Source organism: Anopheles gambiae, chromosome 2 (assembly GCF_943734735.2).
Source record: "Anopheles gambiae chromosome 2, idAnoGambNW_F1_1, whole genome shotgun sequence".
NCBI lineage: Eukaryota > Metazoa > Arthropoda > Insecta > Diptera > Culicidae > Anopheles > Anopheles gambiae.
Genome location: NC_064601.1, coordinates 17,220,919 through 17,238,357, shown reverse-complemented (window position 1 = coordinate 17,238,357; position 17,439 = coordinate 17,220,919). Strand labels below are relative to the sequence as shown.

Genomic DNA, 17,439 nt, shown 5'->3' with positions numbered 1-17,439 from the left:
TGGTACTATGATGCGCCGATGCTATTAAAAGTGAAAATTGGCAAAGGTGAGATTTTCTTTCGTTTTTTTGTTATTCTGCCATTCGTGTCTCCATTCTCATGGTGGGCTGGCGGCACAAGAAAAAACAAGCGTGTTGAGCCGTTTGTCAGCGGTCAGTACCGCGATTGCGGTACCGTTGGTTTTGCGCAGCACCAGGGTTTCGCAGAAGGGATCGCCGGGATCGATCTCGTTCTCTCCCGCATTCTCGACTCTTCTCCGGGGCGGGCGGTGCTGGGGCCCTTTTTTCACGCCTCGTGATCGCGTCGATCGCGTGAATGGGGAAGGGAGGGGCTTCATTCTTTCTCTTACGCCGGCACGGTCGCAACACCGGGTACACAGCAGTGATGTCGGCAGGCCCCCGTTGTATGATAAATGTGGAAGCATTAATAATTCACCACTTCCTTGGGTGCTTTCTTTATGCCGCAACGGCGACGGCGACCACGGCAACCATTGGCAGCGCATAATCATACTCTCCCGGGATCCCCGAGGTCAATCGTCCGGCCGGGGCATACCGCTGCGGCAGTGGGCAGTGGGGGCCGCTGCATGCCCGGGTGAAATTCCAATCCATTCCAATCCGCGCGGGGTGCACGCTCTGATATGGCCGGCCGGCCGGTTCGATCGTGTGAACGCTTGCGAGTGGGCCAAACCCGGCCGAACGGCTTCGGCTGAAAGGTGCAAATGCAACTAGCATGCGATGCTGCACCTAATTCAATCAAGATCTCATTTGTTTGCTGCCTTCCGCTGCCAGCCCACTGCCAGTGCGGCTGAGAACGGAATCGGAGCTAGAGGGAACCCGGGCGTCGGAAGCGTTGTAGCCGACCGAAACGCAATTCAGGTCAGCCGCGGTCGGAATCGCCCGTCGGTCAGAACCGGGCCAAACCTTCGCTTCTCGGTGTTTGTGTCGACATGCCGACCAAGGGGAGGGGGGGGGGGCTGCTGTCTCTAGCTGCTGGCTCTTACCAAACGCGGGCAAACGCACGTTCTCTGGCACTTACATAATGCGGCACTCTTCCACGGCACTCTTCCACGGCAAACCCGGAACACGGGTGGCCTCTTTCTGGAACGTGTACTGCTGGTGTGCTGGCAGCCTGCCTGTCCGGCCCGCTAGCTTGCTTGCTTTGTGTGGCTGGCTGTGGTGCCCTTTTCCAGTCCAGCAAAATGCTTTCCCCCCCAAATGGGCTTGGGTCGGTGCATATTCCCCGTCTAGTTTTGTGTAGCGATGGTGAGTGGCCTGAGTGACCTGATAAACCGTATCATTGCGTATTGGAATGTTGCTTGTTGCACAGGTTTGATCTTGCGTAGAAAATAGAAATGACTTTATCTCATCACAACACCTGACTTGTACCCTACCTTTGATATTGATTGATGTTTATTTTTAAAATATTTTAAATAACATTAAAAAAGGTTTCGAGCCACATGCTGCTCCACTTCATTTGCTAAGGTCATTGCGAAACGAGTCATGACGAGAGAACAACGCAATTGCAAAGATACTTTCGTTGAGGCGGTTTAGATTGGTGTTACGAGTGAAACCTTCGATACTTTCTGAGTAACTTTTCAGTTGTATCTTTAAATCCGTGTAGAAAGAATATGTGCGTGTTGTTATTAATTCCTATGCATGGAAGATATTTTTTATGTTTTCTAAAATCAAAAGACATGAAAAATTCAGGCTGATCATGACAGCAATGTATTTAATTTTCGATATTTGTTTAATATTTCTTCGATACTTTGATTCCATTTCAGTAGTTGAGATTTTCAACCTGTCTGCTTCTTTTTTATTTTCCCCTCAAGTGCTGTCCGAAGCGGTTAATGAAACGTATCATTACTCTAGCTAAAGGGCGTTAGTAAAACAAACGTGAGGTAAACATGGAACCGTCCGTCAAACACAGACGCTCCTACCATCCTTTCCCCATCAACCCGGCGCACAGGCTCTTAATTAGTTTGACCCCTCCAGCACAGACCACAGGCATTATGCAATAGCATCATTAACCACGCGGCTCAAGCGCATCCACTGGGCCAAAAACCGCACACAGGAGCACACAGGTGCATCCTGCCCAATTCCAATAGCCTTTATCCACATCGACACACACACATTAGTTGATTTCGTTTTTGCTACTACAGCCCAATGTTTGCACTTTAGTTGCATTTCGATTAATCGTGTTTCTTTTTCCACCACGAAACACTCATCAAAGTTTATCGATCGACCGGTTTGGCAAGTCTCGGACGATGACTAGCCGTTTGATTGGTGTTTTTGTATTAGCAAATCCTGTAGTTCGCTTAGTAGTGCGGCCTTAAGGCTGCCGGGGGGCGGCATGTCCGAGCTTTTCTCAACATTTTGTTACATCTTTTTCGACGTGTATTTGTTTGTTCTCTGCGCCTCATTCCATACCAGTACGCATCGAGGCATCGAAAGCTTTCCTCCCCATCAGAGCGGGCTATTTTGTGTGCTTTGGGTCGAGTTTTGTATTCGGGTTTCTTTTTTTACCACTCGGTTTTTTTTACTTCTCCTAACCCCTCTGTCTGTGTAGATGCATCTCTGGTGTTGCTGTTTTGCTATTTCACTTTCATTTCTTCATCAGCGGTTCACCCCTCGCCCCGCCCCCTCCTCCATTTCTTGGTTCACTTCTTGTTTCTCCACGCAACTGCTGCACCGGCAGGTGCTTAGGATGAGGAGCCATCGGCAACGGTTAATTGCACATTGTTGATGCATATGTTAGCGCTGGGTGTCGGTGGGGATTTACGGATTCCGCACGGATAGTTCGCAGCAAGAAAGTGGAAAAAATCGAGCATCGCCGGGGCGTTGGAACGTGTCTGGAATCGGGGCGGTTTGGTAAACATGTAAATAGTTTGCTGAAAATGAAATCGAAGCTGTTAGCTGCGAGTTTCGTTACCGTTCTGCTGAGCTTTTATGAAACTCTATTTCGATAGTGGTTTCTTAAAATCTGTTAAAAAATTAACACTACGTTTAGGGGAGAAAAACAGATCTCGCTCTGCCTGCACATGCAGCCGTTCGGCGGAGTCGTCAGATGATATATGTGTGGCCAAAATGTGTGTCAAATCGGTAGCAGCATCAGAGCGACCTGTATACGTGTGCGTGTATGTGTGCAGTGTCGCGCAGTGTCTTGCAATTGCAGCTGCATCCGCATGCTAACACGTCTGTCACCGATTTTCCCATGACCTTCCCTGCGCGACATGACGCAGTAAATTGCATTGTTTGCTGCGTCTGAGTAGTTTTTCATCCGATGCATACTTTCTTTTCGAGCCAGCGGTAGAAGTGTGCCGGCGGAGGCAGTGCGTATATTGTTGGCGGTGGCTTATTTTGTGGCTTGCAGCAAAGTGCACACAGGTGGTGGCGTGGTTGAACGGAGATACACGTGCTAGTGTGTGGCTGGCTGGTTTGCTGGCTGACAGATCTGATCGTGGTTGGTTTCGGGGAAAGAGAATCTGGATCAGACTGACAAAATGGGCACTTGTGAAATGCAATACAGATGATTATCAGATTAGGTTAACATGGTTGGCGTTGCTGTGCTCAAATTTAACCTATTTGCAATTGGATCCGACGAATGAAGTCATTCTCGAAAGTACCTTTGGGTTCTGCACGGATCTTTTCGATACGAATACGCTGTCACATGTAATTTGGTAATGGTAATGTAAAATGAGAAATTTATGAAACTGATGCATAAATGTAATTATCATATAATCTAATCAACTGCACATTAACACTCGAACTCTCCAAAAATTGAAGGGGACAAACAAAAATTAAACAGTTCAAGGTCGACATTAAGTGTAGAGCACAAAGCTGTAAAGGGTTGATTTGCGAATACTCTGTCCACAAGCGGACTACTCTTATTTCATCGTCAAAGATACCTAATAGATTGTGGTAAAATACAATATTTGTTGCTGTATTAAGAACTTTTATAATTTCCTGGTACTATTCCTGCTAAAGCAGTGTTTTGAAGCATATTTAGCATTTAATGTGTATAACTAAATCGTTAGCAAATCCACCTAAAAAATAGCAGGAAGTAATAATCGCCTTATTAATGCCGATATTTGTTTATTTATTTATATATTTTTATGCCGATGTTTTAATTGTTTAAAAATTTCTCCTCGATTGCCCTCCACTGAAGACATGTTTGCTGAACAAATGCTGAATGTAATGCGGATTGCCTAGCAACAGGCGCATATCGTTTATGGCAAGCACTGCAAGCAAATGAAAATGAAAACGATCACATGGTCAAAAGATGTGTGGGATTTTCCAATTTCTTTGTTTGTTCCACTAATCAGTGATTCATGTGAGCATTATTGTTATTTTCATCATCTATCGTTTGTCCAAGATTTAACAGGTTTTTTTTAAGTAAATCTTTATTAAGTTATTCATTATTCTTCATTTGTTATTACTTTTGAGTAATTGGTATTACCTACTTCTTGTAGTATTAATTGTGTTTAAATTTTTAAAATAACATTGTACTCCACAATACTGCTTGATTTGTTGTGTTTAGCAAAAAATTCACATCAGTATTTGTTCCGTATCTATTTCACCTTCCGCTAGCTCACTGTACGACATTTACTCTACGCTTTAGGCATATGCTGTGGCCCGTACCAACCTTGAGCGTTACCGCGAAGGACAGTCTCAATGAGTCGGTTGGCGTGAGCGGTGTGGACAGTTGGTATTTGCGAAGTACCTGCGTTACCATGATTTTCATGGCAAACATCCCGTACCGATAGCCGATGCAGTTTCGGGGACCTCCACCAAACGGAATGTAGCTGAAGGGATGTTGCTTCTTGGCATCGTATTGTGCAGGATCGAATCGATCCGGATCGAACACATGCGCCCGCTCACCCCACAGCTCCTTGTTGCGATGCAAGGTAAGGATGTTGATGAGCAGCGTTACCCCGGGTGGGACGATCACATCGCTCAGCTTCACCGTCTCGATCGTTTCCCGTCCGATAAGTGGAGCCACAGGATACACTCGCATCGTTTCTTTGATCACCTGCTCGAGATACGTTTGAGCCGAAATGGTTTCGTACGAAAAGTCCGGGGCGGCTCTACCGTAGATGGAGACGATTTCTTCGTGGACCCGATCTTGTACCTCAGGATGCATTGCGATCATCAGCAGAATGAAAGCGACCTGGTTGGCTGTTGTTTCACTGCCCTGCACAATCAATGTACAAATGTTTACGATGAAAATGAATACAAAGATTGATTACCATATTCGCATGTACATTAACAATAGCTTACCGCTCCAATAATTGTGTAAAGATGGTTTTCAATCTCCTGCATTTCCAAGTCTCGACCACCTCGCTGCGTGTGCAGCAACTGGTCAAGAAAAACCATCGGCTTCCGGTAATGCTCCTCGTCCTCTGAGTGTGCGTTATCCAATCGTTGCTTGGAAAGTCTCTCTCGTTTTCCGTATAAAATCTGCAACGATAGCGTTCAAACAATGTAAAAACTGCATTGCACACCCACGAATGTCATCACAGCCACACTCACCGGATTTACTACATGTTCCAGGTTAACCCTCACCTTCTGCATCTCGCGGTACCTTTGCGTTAACGTAAACAACAGGTCACTGTAAAGCAGCACATTAAACAGACGGCTGCTCATAATGGCGCACATCTTCTCGATAGCTCCGCAAGCCTCACGTGCTTGCGGATCGTCCGTAATGTCGCTCTTGAGGGAGCTAGCGCACACCATCTCGAGTGTGCACTGAGTGGTATAATGAAGCACATCGAACGGTTGTCTACGATCTGCCTCCTTTGCCATGCGTGCTACCATTACTTCCGAGCATCGATTGAAGATCGATATGAAACTGATAAGGATGCGTTGGTTAAAAGCAGGATTAAGCGACTTTCGGTACAGCTTCCAATCGGTATCTGGAGGAATAAGCGGCACAACGATTGTGTGTTTTAGAATATTTCACTTGCAATCACTTCATGACACACTTGAGAGCGAAACTTACAGCGAGACGAAATCAATCCATAGTCGAGCTCGAGAAAGCGGTAGAAAAACGCTTTATCCTGACAGGCGCTCGATGTGAGCGCTTGTTGAATAAGATCCGGATCGGACAGACACAGGACCGTCTTGGGGCCGAGCGATAGTTTGAAAAGGCGACCGTATTTGCGGAACAGCTCATTCACCACACTGAAGGTATGCTCGTCCGAGCCCAAGAACAGATGGGCTGAACCGATGAGCGGATAAGACCGGGGACCGGGAATATCTTTGCCAAACAACTGGGCACTGGTTTTGCGGGAGAGCTTGCTCCAATAGAGTACAAGCCCGAGCAGTAGGATGAGTGCAGGTATGAAGAACATTTTCGCTCCTTCTCGTCCGACCGACAGCCACAAACTAATTTCGGATGAGATTCAACGGTGTCTTGAAGTGTTCTGTAATGTTATTATTTTTTGTTAATTGAGTTAACATTCAATCTTCCATCAGACAACAAAATGGTTAGAGACATTGGTCATCTCTTTTAAGCAGTCTACCGCACTAGATGCTGTAGGATTTAGTAGCCATTCCCCTGAATCATAAAAGACCGGTCGAGTTAAAGTACCGTCGCAAAAAAGAAACATTTATGGCGGCAGGTTTAATAGTTCACTGTGAGGTTATTCTTTCTGATGTTGTTTTTTTTTCATCTTTACATTGATGCTGAAGGTTTCTGTTTGTTTTTGGGTAAAACCATACCACCAGACTTTGTCGTCAAATATGTTCTTTTCGCGAAAACTTTCTTATTTATTCTAATATTTTTTGCTACTCTTAGGGTTGACACCGAGCTTGCGTCAGGGTTAGCAGAATAACCATGATAATGAAATGAGTACTGCGGTACAAAAGTGGCAGGGTAGTAACGAGCTTGTAAAATCTACGGTAATGGACATCGAATGACGCTGAGGGCAAAGTTCTGACGACCGATGTTGTTTAGGCACGAAACGTTCCACGTCATGAGAACAACGATATAAAAAATTCCGTCTGAAGACGAGCTAAAAATGTAACCTAATTCCACTTCCGATCCAAGACTTAATTTGTTTTCGCTTGTTAAACAGCTTGTACTGAATAGATATAAGGCTTTGCAATCATTTACTCGTCGCTCAGTAGTGGTACGTGTGCGAGTGTCGTCATAAGAAAAGTGTGATCATGCAGCTATTTCTGCTGACGCTTGTCGTTATTTTCGGTGCAGTTTTGTACCGGAAGCATCAGAAAATGTTTAAATTTGCGGAGAAGATAGAGATGCTTCACTCCTACGTGCCAGTGTTTGGCCACTCATTGCTGCTGCTGGGCAAATTGCCCGAAAAAGTGTTCCAAATATTCAAAAGCGCTTACCTGCAACATGATCGTCTGTTTCAATTGCGGCTGGGATTGATGCTGTTTGTGTGTTCGTCTCATCCGGATATAATGCATGCGGTGCTGGACAATCCAAAGTCGATGAACAAACCGATGCTGTACGATTTTTTCAAACTCGACCAGGGATTGTTTGCCACACCCTGTAAGTGAACGAATTCAAATAGCAAAAAATAGGAGAAAAATGATAATTCAATATCAAAATAATCTAATATGTGTGTGTGTGTCTGTGTATTTTAAAGATGGTTTATGGAAGCATCAGCGCAAAACGCTCAACACGTCCTTTAACAAACGAATTTTGGATAGCTTTCTTCCGCTATTTGACAAGTGTGCGCGGAAAATGGTTAACGCAATCAAGCAGGAGGTCGATCTGTCCCGAGTGGATGTGATGAAGCACTGTAGCCGCTGCACGCTGGACATGGTGTGTGGATCAACGTTTGGCTCGAACATTCTGGACGATCCGGAAGCGAACAAATTTGTTCCTATGATAGATAAGTGCGTACAAGCGACGAAACAATCAAATTTCGGCAGAGATTAATCATAGTAATTTGGATAATTTGCAGAGCATTTGAAATAATCGCAAGGCGCGTTGTGACTGTATCGAAGTATCCCGAATTTATATACAAGCTCACTTCCGACTACAAAGAAGAAATGTACCTACGATCGACGTTTTACGAATATGTGTACTCGGTAAGTGCTGTAATGTAGAGTGCCTATCGAGTACCATTAAACAATTACACCGTGACTCGATTTGTTGTAGATTATCAACAGAAAAAGAGCCTCCTTGACAGACGAAAATACTGACAAGCGCAACGAAGCAGAGGATGACATCGAGTATCGTAAGCCACAGATATTCGTCGAACATTTGGTAAAGGGAAAGCGTGCGGGTGAACCATTTCCAGATCTCGAAATACTGCACCACGCTGTTACAATAATTGTGGGGGTAAGCATTTGCTAACTTTTACGGTGTGAAGTATGTTTTTATTCTCGCACTTTATACAACCTTATCATTGGTAGGGCAATGACACGTCGGCATTAGCACTATGCAATCACCTTACACTACTGGCAATGCACCCAAAGGTACAGGAGAAAGCACGTGAGGAAATTATGGCCGTTTTTCCTACCGGAGTGGAGCTAGAGACGACACCGGAAGCGTTAAGCCAGCTACCGTACCTGGAGCGATGCATTCTGGAGGCGTTGCGTTTGTGTCCTTCTGGGCCACTACTAGGTCGGGTATGCAGCGAAGACATCGAGGTGGATGGTAACGTTATTCCGCGCGGGACGAACTTTCTGTTTAGCATTTTTGCGCTGCACCGAAGAACAGACGTGTGGGGACCGGATGCCGAACGCTTCGATCCGGATCGGTTTCTGCCCGAACGGTCGCAAGGTCGCCACCCGCATGCGTACGCACCGTTCAGTATGGGATCGAGAGATTGCATCGGCAAGCGGTATGCAATACAAGGGATGAAGCTGGTGTTGGTCCATCTGTTGCGCAGTTTTCGGTTTTATACCGACCTGGAGTACGAGCAGGTGCAGTACAAGTTTGATATCACGCTGAAGCTGTCGCAGGGCTATAAATTTAAGATCCAATCAATTGATGTTTGAGTGTTGAGTGATGACTTTCAGTATGGTAGTATGGAAGGAATACTTCTTAGATTGTACTGATTTTGAAATAGTGGATGCTAAACATGTAATTAGGTATACAATATAAATGTTAAAACCTGCCAGTTCACGTTCTTGAAAAAACATTAAGAACAAATGAATGAATAAAACCCATTTGGATTATTGAATATTATAATTTAAAAAAATCTTTCATGCATCAGACGGCATTGTCTATATAACTTATGTTATGATACTTTTTAGTTGAATTTGAAGTTAAGAGTTTTACATATAAACGACCACAATAAACACAAATAAATGCCACCACGAGAGAGAAGTGCATCGTACTACGAACTTATTGATTGAGCCGGACTGTCTTCAAATAAGAAGTGATGTTTTTCGCTGACGCCACTGACGTGAACAGCATCAGTTTACCAAGAGATGCACAATTTTGACTTTCACATTTTTGCTCTGTACAATCAAAACAAGAACTGATATAAGGGGAGTTGATGCAGAACAGATTCGGGTTCGAACTGTTCGAACTCATATCAACCTCAAGGTCGCCAAGTTTGATGTCACCCCAAAGCTATCGTGGGGACGCCCGAGTCATTGTTACTGAGTAAAACTTGAGAATAAAATAATATCCTTTTTGAGATATAATTTGGTTCTATTGTTTTATTTTTCTTATACCTATTTTGATGGAACACAAACATAACAAATACAGACATAAACAGTAACATAAACATACAAGCGTTGTAAATTTTGCTTGATGAAAAGCTAAAGTACGACACCTGCTCTACGCTTTACGCATATGCTGTGGCCCGTACCAACCTTGAGCGTTACCGCGAAGGACAGTCTCAATGAGTCGGTTGGCGTGAGCGGTGTGGACAGTTGGTATTTGCGAAGTACCTGCGTTACCATGATTTTCATGGCAAACATCCCGTACCTGTAGCCGATGCAGTTTCGGGGCCCTCCACCGAATGGAATATAGCTGAAGGGATGTTGCTTCTTGGCATCGTACTGTGCAGGATCGAATCGATCCGGATCGAACACATGCGCCCGCTCACCCCACAGCTCCTTGTTGCGATGCACTGTTAGAATGTTGATGAGCAGCGTTACCCCGGGTGGGACGATCACATCGCCCAGTTTCACCGTCTCGATCGTTTCCCGTCCGATAAGTGGAGCCACAGGATACACTCGCATCGTTTCTTTGATAACCTGCTCGAGATACGTTTGAGCCGAAATGGTTTCGTACGAAAGGTCCGAGGCGGCACTACCGTAGATAGAGACGATTTCTTCGTAGACCCGTTCCTGCACCTCGGGATGCATTGCAAGCATTAGCAGAATGAAAGCGACCTGGTTGGCTGTTGTTTCACTGCCCTGCACAATCAATGTAAAAATGTTTACGATGAAAATGAAAACAATGATTGATTACCATATTCGCATGTACATTAACTATAGCTTACCGCTCCAATAATTGTGTTAAGATGGTTTTCAATCTCCTGGATTTCCAAGTCTCGACCACCTCGTTGCGTGTGCAGCAACTGATCAAGAAAAACCATTGGCTTCCGGTAATGCTCCTCGTCCTCTGAGTGTGCGTTTTCCAATCGTTGCTTGGAAAGTTTCTCTCTTCTTCCGTACAAAATCTGAATCGGTAGCATTCAAGAACATTAAATTTGCAAACCCATGTATGTTATCAAAGTTACACTCACCGGATTTACCACTCGTCCCAACGTAGCCCTCACCTTCTGCATCTCGCGGTACCTTTGCGTCAACGTAAACAGCAGGTCACTGTAAAGCAGCACATTGAACAGACGGCTACTCATAATGGCGCACATCTTCTCGATGGCTCCGCAAGCCTCGCGCGCTTGAGGATCGTGTGTTATGTCGCTTTTCAAGGAGCTAGCACACACCATCTCGAATGTGCACTGAGCGGTGTAATGAAGCGCATCGAACGGTTGTCTACGATCTGCCTCCTTTGCCATGCGTGCTACCATTACTTCCGAGCATCGATTAAAGATCGATATGAAACTGATAAGGATGCGTTGGTTAAAAGCAGGATTAAGCGACTTTCGGTACAGCTTCCAATCGGTATCTGGAGGAATAAGCGGCACAACGATTGTGTGTTTTAGAATATTTCACTTGCAATCACTTTGAAACACACACACTTGAGAGCAAAACTTACAGCGAGACGAAACTAATCCATAGTCGAGCTCCATAAAACGGTAGAAAAACGCTTTATCCTGACAGGCGCTCGATGTGAGCGCTTGCTGAATAAGATCCGGATCGGACAGACACAAGAACGTCTTGGGGCCGAGCGATAGTTTGAAAAAGCTACCGTATTTGCGGAACAGCTCATTTATCACACTGAAGGTTCGCTCGTCTGAGCCCAAGAATAGATGGGCCGAACCGATGAGCGGATAAGACCGGGGACCGGGAATATCTTTGCCAAACAACTGGGCACTGGTTTTGCGGGAGAGCTTGCTCCAATAGAGTACAAGCCCAAGTAGCAGGATGAGTGCAGGTATGAAGAACATTTTCGCTCCTTCTCGTCCGGCCGACAGCCACAAACTAAATGCGACCGAGCTTCAACGGTGTCTTGAAGTGTTCTGTATCGTTTCTGTAAGGCACGACCGCAGCATCCGATAGCAGAATGCAGACATGGGAACAGGCCTTTCTAAAATGCGGAGAAGTCCTTCCGCAAGGAGTGTGATTTCCCACAAGTAAAGAGAGAGAGAGAATAAATTGAGAATAAAGAGAACAGAAGCAGAGAAATTGAACGGACAGGTCGAACAAATAGAAATAAAAAATATATTGCATGCTATCGACAGAAGTCGATGCATTTATGTGCTTATGCATAGTCCTATGAGCATGTAAAATAGGGGTTTGCAAAAAAAAGATCTTGTGAACACTAACTTTTGAATAAATTACATTCGGTCACATAGCTTTTACATGACTATCTAGCTTTTCGTGTTTTATTTGAAGTCTAGCTAAAGTGTTACATGATACTATCGAGGGAGAGAAGTGCATCTTATTACGAACTTGTTGATTGCACCAGACTTTCTTCAAATAAGAAGTAAAAATTTATTCGAGTCTTGAGAACAGCACTGTTAACTTTAAATTTATTTCTCATCACGGTATGTTCGAGGACTGATGAAAAGTTAGCACCACACTTACAGGCTGCAGTGCACTATGGAGCGGCCTCGAACAAACCGCGGTGATAAGTCATTATTGTACTATTTACGATATGTATTATATCGAATCTTGTTCAAATTGTTCATGATTTTAAGCGTTGGAAATCTAGATGGCACTGTACAGCGTTTTTACAGGGACTGTCAAATGTTAAAAATATTTTGGCACACAATATATAGACATTCGACCCAATAACGAGGCTGAGCAAGGGGGTCATTGCGTCATACTCTAGGTGTTGGTCTTCATGCTCTAGAGAAAGTCTTTATATTGGGTGCCAAAGTATTTCTAATTAGTAAAAACCCTGTATCACATTGCTGTACATCGCCACAGACACGTATTTCAATCAGTGGATACAATCGTCATCAACATAGTTTTGTATTTGAGAATCATTGTTCTTCTTCTTCTTTGGCTCAACAACCGATGCCGGTCAAGGCCTGACTGTACCCACTTGTGGGCTTTGCTTTCAGTGACTGATTGATTCCCCCCCCATAGCAGGATAGTCAGTCCTACGTATGGCGGCGCTGTCTATTTGGGGATTGAACCCATGACGGGCATGTTGTTAAGTCGTACGAGTTGACGACTGTACTACGAGACCGGCAATCATTGAGAATCATTGTATTGGTTTTAATAAAAAACGATCAAAATAACCAACACAAAATTTCAAACATTCATAAATCAAGTAGTTAAAAATAAAAAGGTATCATCCATTTTACAATTACTTATAGAACCCTTCATTAGATAATTCGTTATTTAAAAATTAAAAGACTCGGTCGACATTTTTAAGGAAAAAAAAACATTTCAAGTAATTTATTTTATCCAATATTGTCAATCCTCTATGATCTAAGGTTATAGTTCCGCTTAGACGCTTTTTAGTCGTATAGTTTATTGAATATATCTTCGTCATTATCGCTGAAATTTCCCACGTTAGATACAAAACATGTTTTACGGTTTTTGGATTTGTTGTTACAAAATGTCATGTATACACAAAATACTGTGGAATTTTTAAAAGTACAGGGCGTTCTATGGTTTGTGCGGTAGTGCAGATGAACAATTTCTGTACCGTACAACAGCGCGCGCTCCAAACATGTTTGAATGCATTTTTTCCACAATTGAGGTTAAATAATAAGTCTGAATTTTTGACAGCATGTTGACTACAAGCTTGGAGAGGTTTGGACAAGAGGTTTGGAGAAAAAATAAAGATATAGAAATGTATACATTTTTTAATTTATTTCCAAAGTTGAAAAATGTTGTTTATAGTTCGATTATTTTCTGTTTGTAATAAAAAAGATGCTACAACAAGAATGGAATACTGTTGTTTTATTTTTGAGTAAAAGTAAATAATATTTTCGACCGCCCTTGCCCCATTGTGCAGTGGTGTTTTTCGCTGATACCACTGAGGTGAACAGCATCAGTTTAACAAAAGCTATAAAAGTTTACATTCACTTTTTTGCACTGTACAACCAGAACAAGAGCAGATGTGTGGGAAGCGGATGAGGATCAAATTCGGGTTCCTGTCCGAACTCAAAGTCAATCTCAAGGTCGGCAAGCTATCGTGGGGATGAAAATGTTGAAATTGATCAGTTAACCGATTGATACTTAATGATAAATTTTACAAGTTTTGTTGAAATAGTAAAACTGCACCTGACTTGTACTTATACAACTAAACGACATTGTTTATCGTTGAAGGACCATAGCCATTTTTAGATGGATTAAAAAATAAAGGAAATCAACCCATAAATATTTCAATTACTCATCCTTTGCGTTCTAGGATTAAAATAAAGCAGTTATCATATTATGATAGTTTAATAAGCAAAACGGCCCAGTCATTGTTACTGAGTAAAACTAGAGAATAAAATAATATGCTTTTTGAGAAATAATTTGTTGTTATTGTTTGATTTTTTTTATTCTTTTTAGATGAAACACAAACATAACAAATACAGAAACAAGCATTAACATGAACATACATGCGGTGTATGTTGTTCTTGATTAAAAGCTAGAGTAAGACATTTGTTCTACGCTTTACGCATATACTGTGGCCTGTACCAATCTTGAGTGTTATCGCGAAGAAGGGTCTTAATGAATCGCTTGGCGTGAGCGGTGTGGACAGTTGATATTTGCGAAGTACCTGTGTTACCATGATTTTCATGGCAAGCATCCCGTACCGATAGCCGATGCAGTTTCGGGGCCCTCCACCGAATGGAATATAGCTGAAGGGATGTTGCTTCTTGGCATCGTACTGTGCAGGATCGAATCGATCCGGATCGAACATATGCGCTCGGTCACCCCACAGCTCCTTGTTGCGATGCACTGTTAGAATGTTGATGAGCAGCGTTACCCCGGGTGGGACGATCACATCGCCCAGCTTCACCGTCTCGATCGTTTGCCGCCCGATGATTGGACCCACAGGATACATTCGCATCGTTTCTTTGATCACCTGGTCGAGATACGTTTGAGCCGAAATGGTTTCGTACGAAAAGTCCGGGGCGGCACTACCGTAGATGGAGACGATTTCTTCGTGGACCCGATCTTGCACCTTGGGATGCATTGCAAGCATCAACAGAATGAATGCAACTTGGCTGGCTGTCGTATCACTGCCCTGCACAATCAATGTAAAAATGTTTACGATGAAAATGAAAGCAACATTGGCACATTTGCATGTACACAAACAATGGCTCACCGCTGCAATGATGTTGTTGAGATGGTTTTCAATCTCCTGGATTTCCAAGTCTTGACCACCTCGCTGCATGTGCAGCAACTGATCAAGAAAAACCATCGGCTTCCGGTAATGCTCCTCGTCCTCTGAGTGTGCATTTTCCAATCGTTGCTTGGAAAGTTTCTCTCTTCTTCCGTACAAAATCTGAATCGGTAGCATTCAAGAACATTAAATTTGCAAACCCATGTATGTTATCAAAGTTACACTCACCGGATTTACCACTCGTTCCACTTTTACCTTCATCTTCTGTAGCTCATGGTACTTATGCGTTAACGTAAACAGCAGGTCACTGTAAAGCAGCACATTAAACATACGGCTACTCATGATGGTGCACATATTTTGGATAGCTTCGCAAGCCTCTTGCAGCTGCGCATCGTCCGTAATGTCGCTCTTAAGGGAGCTAGCGAATACCATCTCCAGCGCGCACTGAGCGGTGTAATGAAGTACATCGAACGGTTGTCTACGATCTGCCTCCTTTGCCATGCGTGCTACCATTACTTCCGAGCATCGATTGAAGATCGATATGAAACTGATAAGGATGCGTTGGTTAAAGGCAGGATTAAGCGACTTTCGGTACAGCTTCCAATCGGTATCTGGAGGAATAAGCGGCACAACGATTGTGTGTTTTAGAATATTTCACTTGCAATCACTTCATGACACACACACACGCACACTTGAGAGCGAAACTTACAGCGAGACGAAATCAATCCATAGTCGAGCTCCATAAAACGGTAGAAAAACGCTTTATCCTGACAGGCGCTCGATGTGAGCGCTTGCTGAATAAGATCCGGATCGGACAGACACAAGAACGTCTTGGGGCCGAGCGATAGTTTGAAAAAGCTACCGTATTTGCGGAACAGCTCATTTATCACACTGAAGGTTCGCTCGTCTGAGCCCAAGAATAGATGGGCCGAACCGATGAGCGGATAAGACCGGGGACCGGGAATATCTCTGCCGAACAACTGGGCACTGGTTTTGCGGGAAAGCTTGCTCCAATAGAGTACAAGCGCGAGCAGCACGATGAGTGCAGGTATGAAGAACATTTTTGCTCCTTCTCGTCCGGCCGACAGCCACAAACTAAATGCGACCGAGCTTCAACGGTGTCTTGAAGTGTTCTGTATCGTTTCTGTAAGGCACGACCGCAGCATCCGATAGCAGAATGCAGATATGGGAACAGGCCTTTCTAAAATGCGGAGAAGTCCTTCCACAAGGAATGTGATTTTCCACATGTAAAGAGAGAGAGAATAAATTGAGAATAAAGAGAACAGAAGCAGAGAAGTTGAACGGACAGGTCGAACAAATAGAAATAAAAATATATATTGCATGCTATCGACAGAAGTCGATGCATTTATGTGCTTATGCATAGTCCTATGAGCATGTAAAATAGGGGTTTGCAAAAAAAAGATCTTGTGAACACTAACTTTTGAATAAATTACATTCGGTCACATAGCTTTTACATGACTATCTAGCTTTTCGTGTTTTATTTGAAGTCTAACTAAAGTGTTACATACTATCGAGGGAGAGAAGTGCTTAGTATTACGTTTGATTGGATTTCGTATTGATCGTCTGACTGTCTTCAAATAAGAAGTAAACATAAATTGTAGTATTGAGAGCAGCACCGTTAAGTATAAATTTATTTCTCACCAAGATTTGGTCGAGGATTGATGAAAAGTCCGCACTCATGCAGGTTGCAGTTATGTTTTTCACTGATGCCACTGAGGTGATCAGCATCAGTTTACCAAAAGGTACAACATTTTACTTTTACTTTTTTGCTCTGTACAATCAGAGCAAGAACAGATGTGAGGGGAGCTGATGCGGAACAGGTTCGGGTTCCTGCTCGAATTCAAAGTCAACCTCAAGGTCGCCAAGTTTGATGTCACGCGAAAACTATCGTGAGGATGAAAATGTTGAAGTCGATCCGTTAATTGATTTTTACTTAATGGTAAATTTTACAAGTTTTAATTCAATAGTAAAACTGTGCCGGACTTGTATCAGTACATGGTTTATCGGTTTTAATTTTAAGAAATCGAAAAACTGTCCATACTCTATATTGTGTGCTTTACTGTTGTCTATATTCTGTAATTATATCATCCAAGAAAGGCAAAAATTGGTACTAAAAATTATTAAATTATTATTACTCATAGTCAATAAGAATCGGCAACAGAGTGCGCAAAAGTGTGATGAGCCAAAACGACAAAGCAAAAGCAAAAATATCGCTTCTTTATGTCCATCGTACCTGGTGCCAAAAATGTTTGTAGGTACTCAAAAAAGTACAAAAGCCTTGACGGCTGAAACATTATTGAGACAAGCGTACAATATGCTACTATGAAGTGATGTCAAATCAGTCAAATTGCTGATTCCTTATGAAAAAGCTTTTTTACAATCGTAAAAAGCAACAGTGTTTAATAGTCATAGCCGTAAAAACAACAATCCGATGTCCGGTTTTTAAATATTCGTTTCTTTTTTCCAAATGCTCATCTAAATGTCGTGGTTTTATGTTAGTTTTTATAAAACATTGGTTTCATGTTTGAATTACGTATTGAAAATTTAACCTATTCGTCCGTCC

The 17,439-nt window shown here is 43.2% G+C and overlaps 3 protein-coding genes across 3 annotated transcripts; 1 reads left to right on the top strand and 2 right to left on the bottom strand.

The window, feature by feature from the left end:
* Positions 1–4,224: 4,224 nt before the first annotated feature.
* LOC1269347 (uncharacterized) lies at positions 4,225–15,916 on the bottom strand. Its single transcript, XM_307975.6, has 10 exons — positions 15,565–15,916; positions 15,084–15,466; positions 14,838–15,017; positions 14,166–14,756; positions 9,796–10,279; positions 5,997–6,395; positions 5,528–5,910; positions 5,276–5,455; positions 4,641–5,189; positions 4,225–4,236 (listed from the first exon to the last, which is right to left on the bottom strand). Exons 1-10 carry the CDS (start codon positions 15,914–15,916, stop codon positions 4,225–4,227), a joined length of 3,513 nt encoding a protein of 1,170 aa, XP_307975.6.
* Positions 7,131–9,145, top strand: LOC3290583 (cytochrome P450 4c21). The gene is made up of 5 exons (XM_565608.4): positions 7,131–7,514; positions 7,612–7,864; positions 7,933–8,059; positions 8,130–8,312; positions 8,387–9,145. The coding sequence occupies exons 1-5, from the start codon at positions 7,166–7,168 to the stop codon at positions 8,972–8,974; spliced, it is 1,500 nt and encodes a 499-aa protein (XP_565608.4). The 5' UTR covers positions 7,131–7,165; the 3' UTR covers positions 8,975–9,145.
* On the bottom strand, positions 9,384–11,518 carry LOC4577450 (cytochrome P450 4c21). Its single transcript, XM_001230594.3, has 4 exons — positions 11,154–11,518; positions 10,681–11,063; positions 10,435–10,614; positions 9,384–10,348 (listed from the first exon to the last, which is right to left on the bottom strand). The coding sequence occupies exons 1-4, from the start codon at positions 11,503–11,505 to the stop codon at positions 9,746–9,748; spliced, it is 1,518 nt and encodes a 505-aa protein (XP_001230595.3). The 5' UTR covers positions 11,506–11,518; the 3' UTR covers positions 9,384–9,745.
* Positions 15,917–17,439: the final 1,523 nt, after the last annotated feature.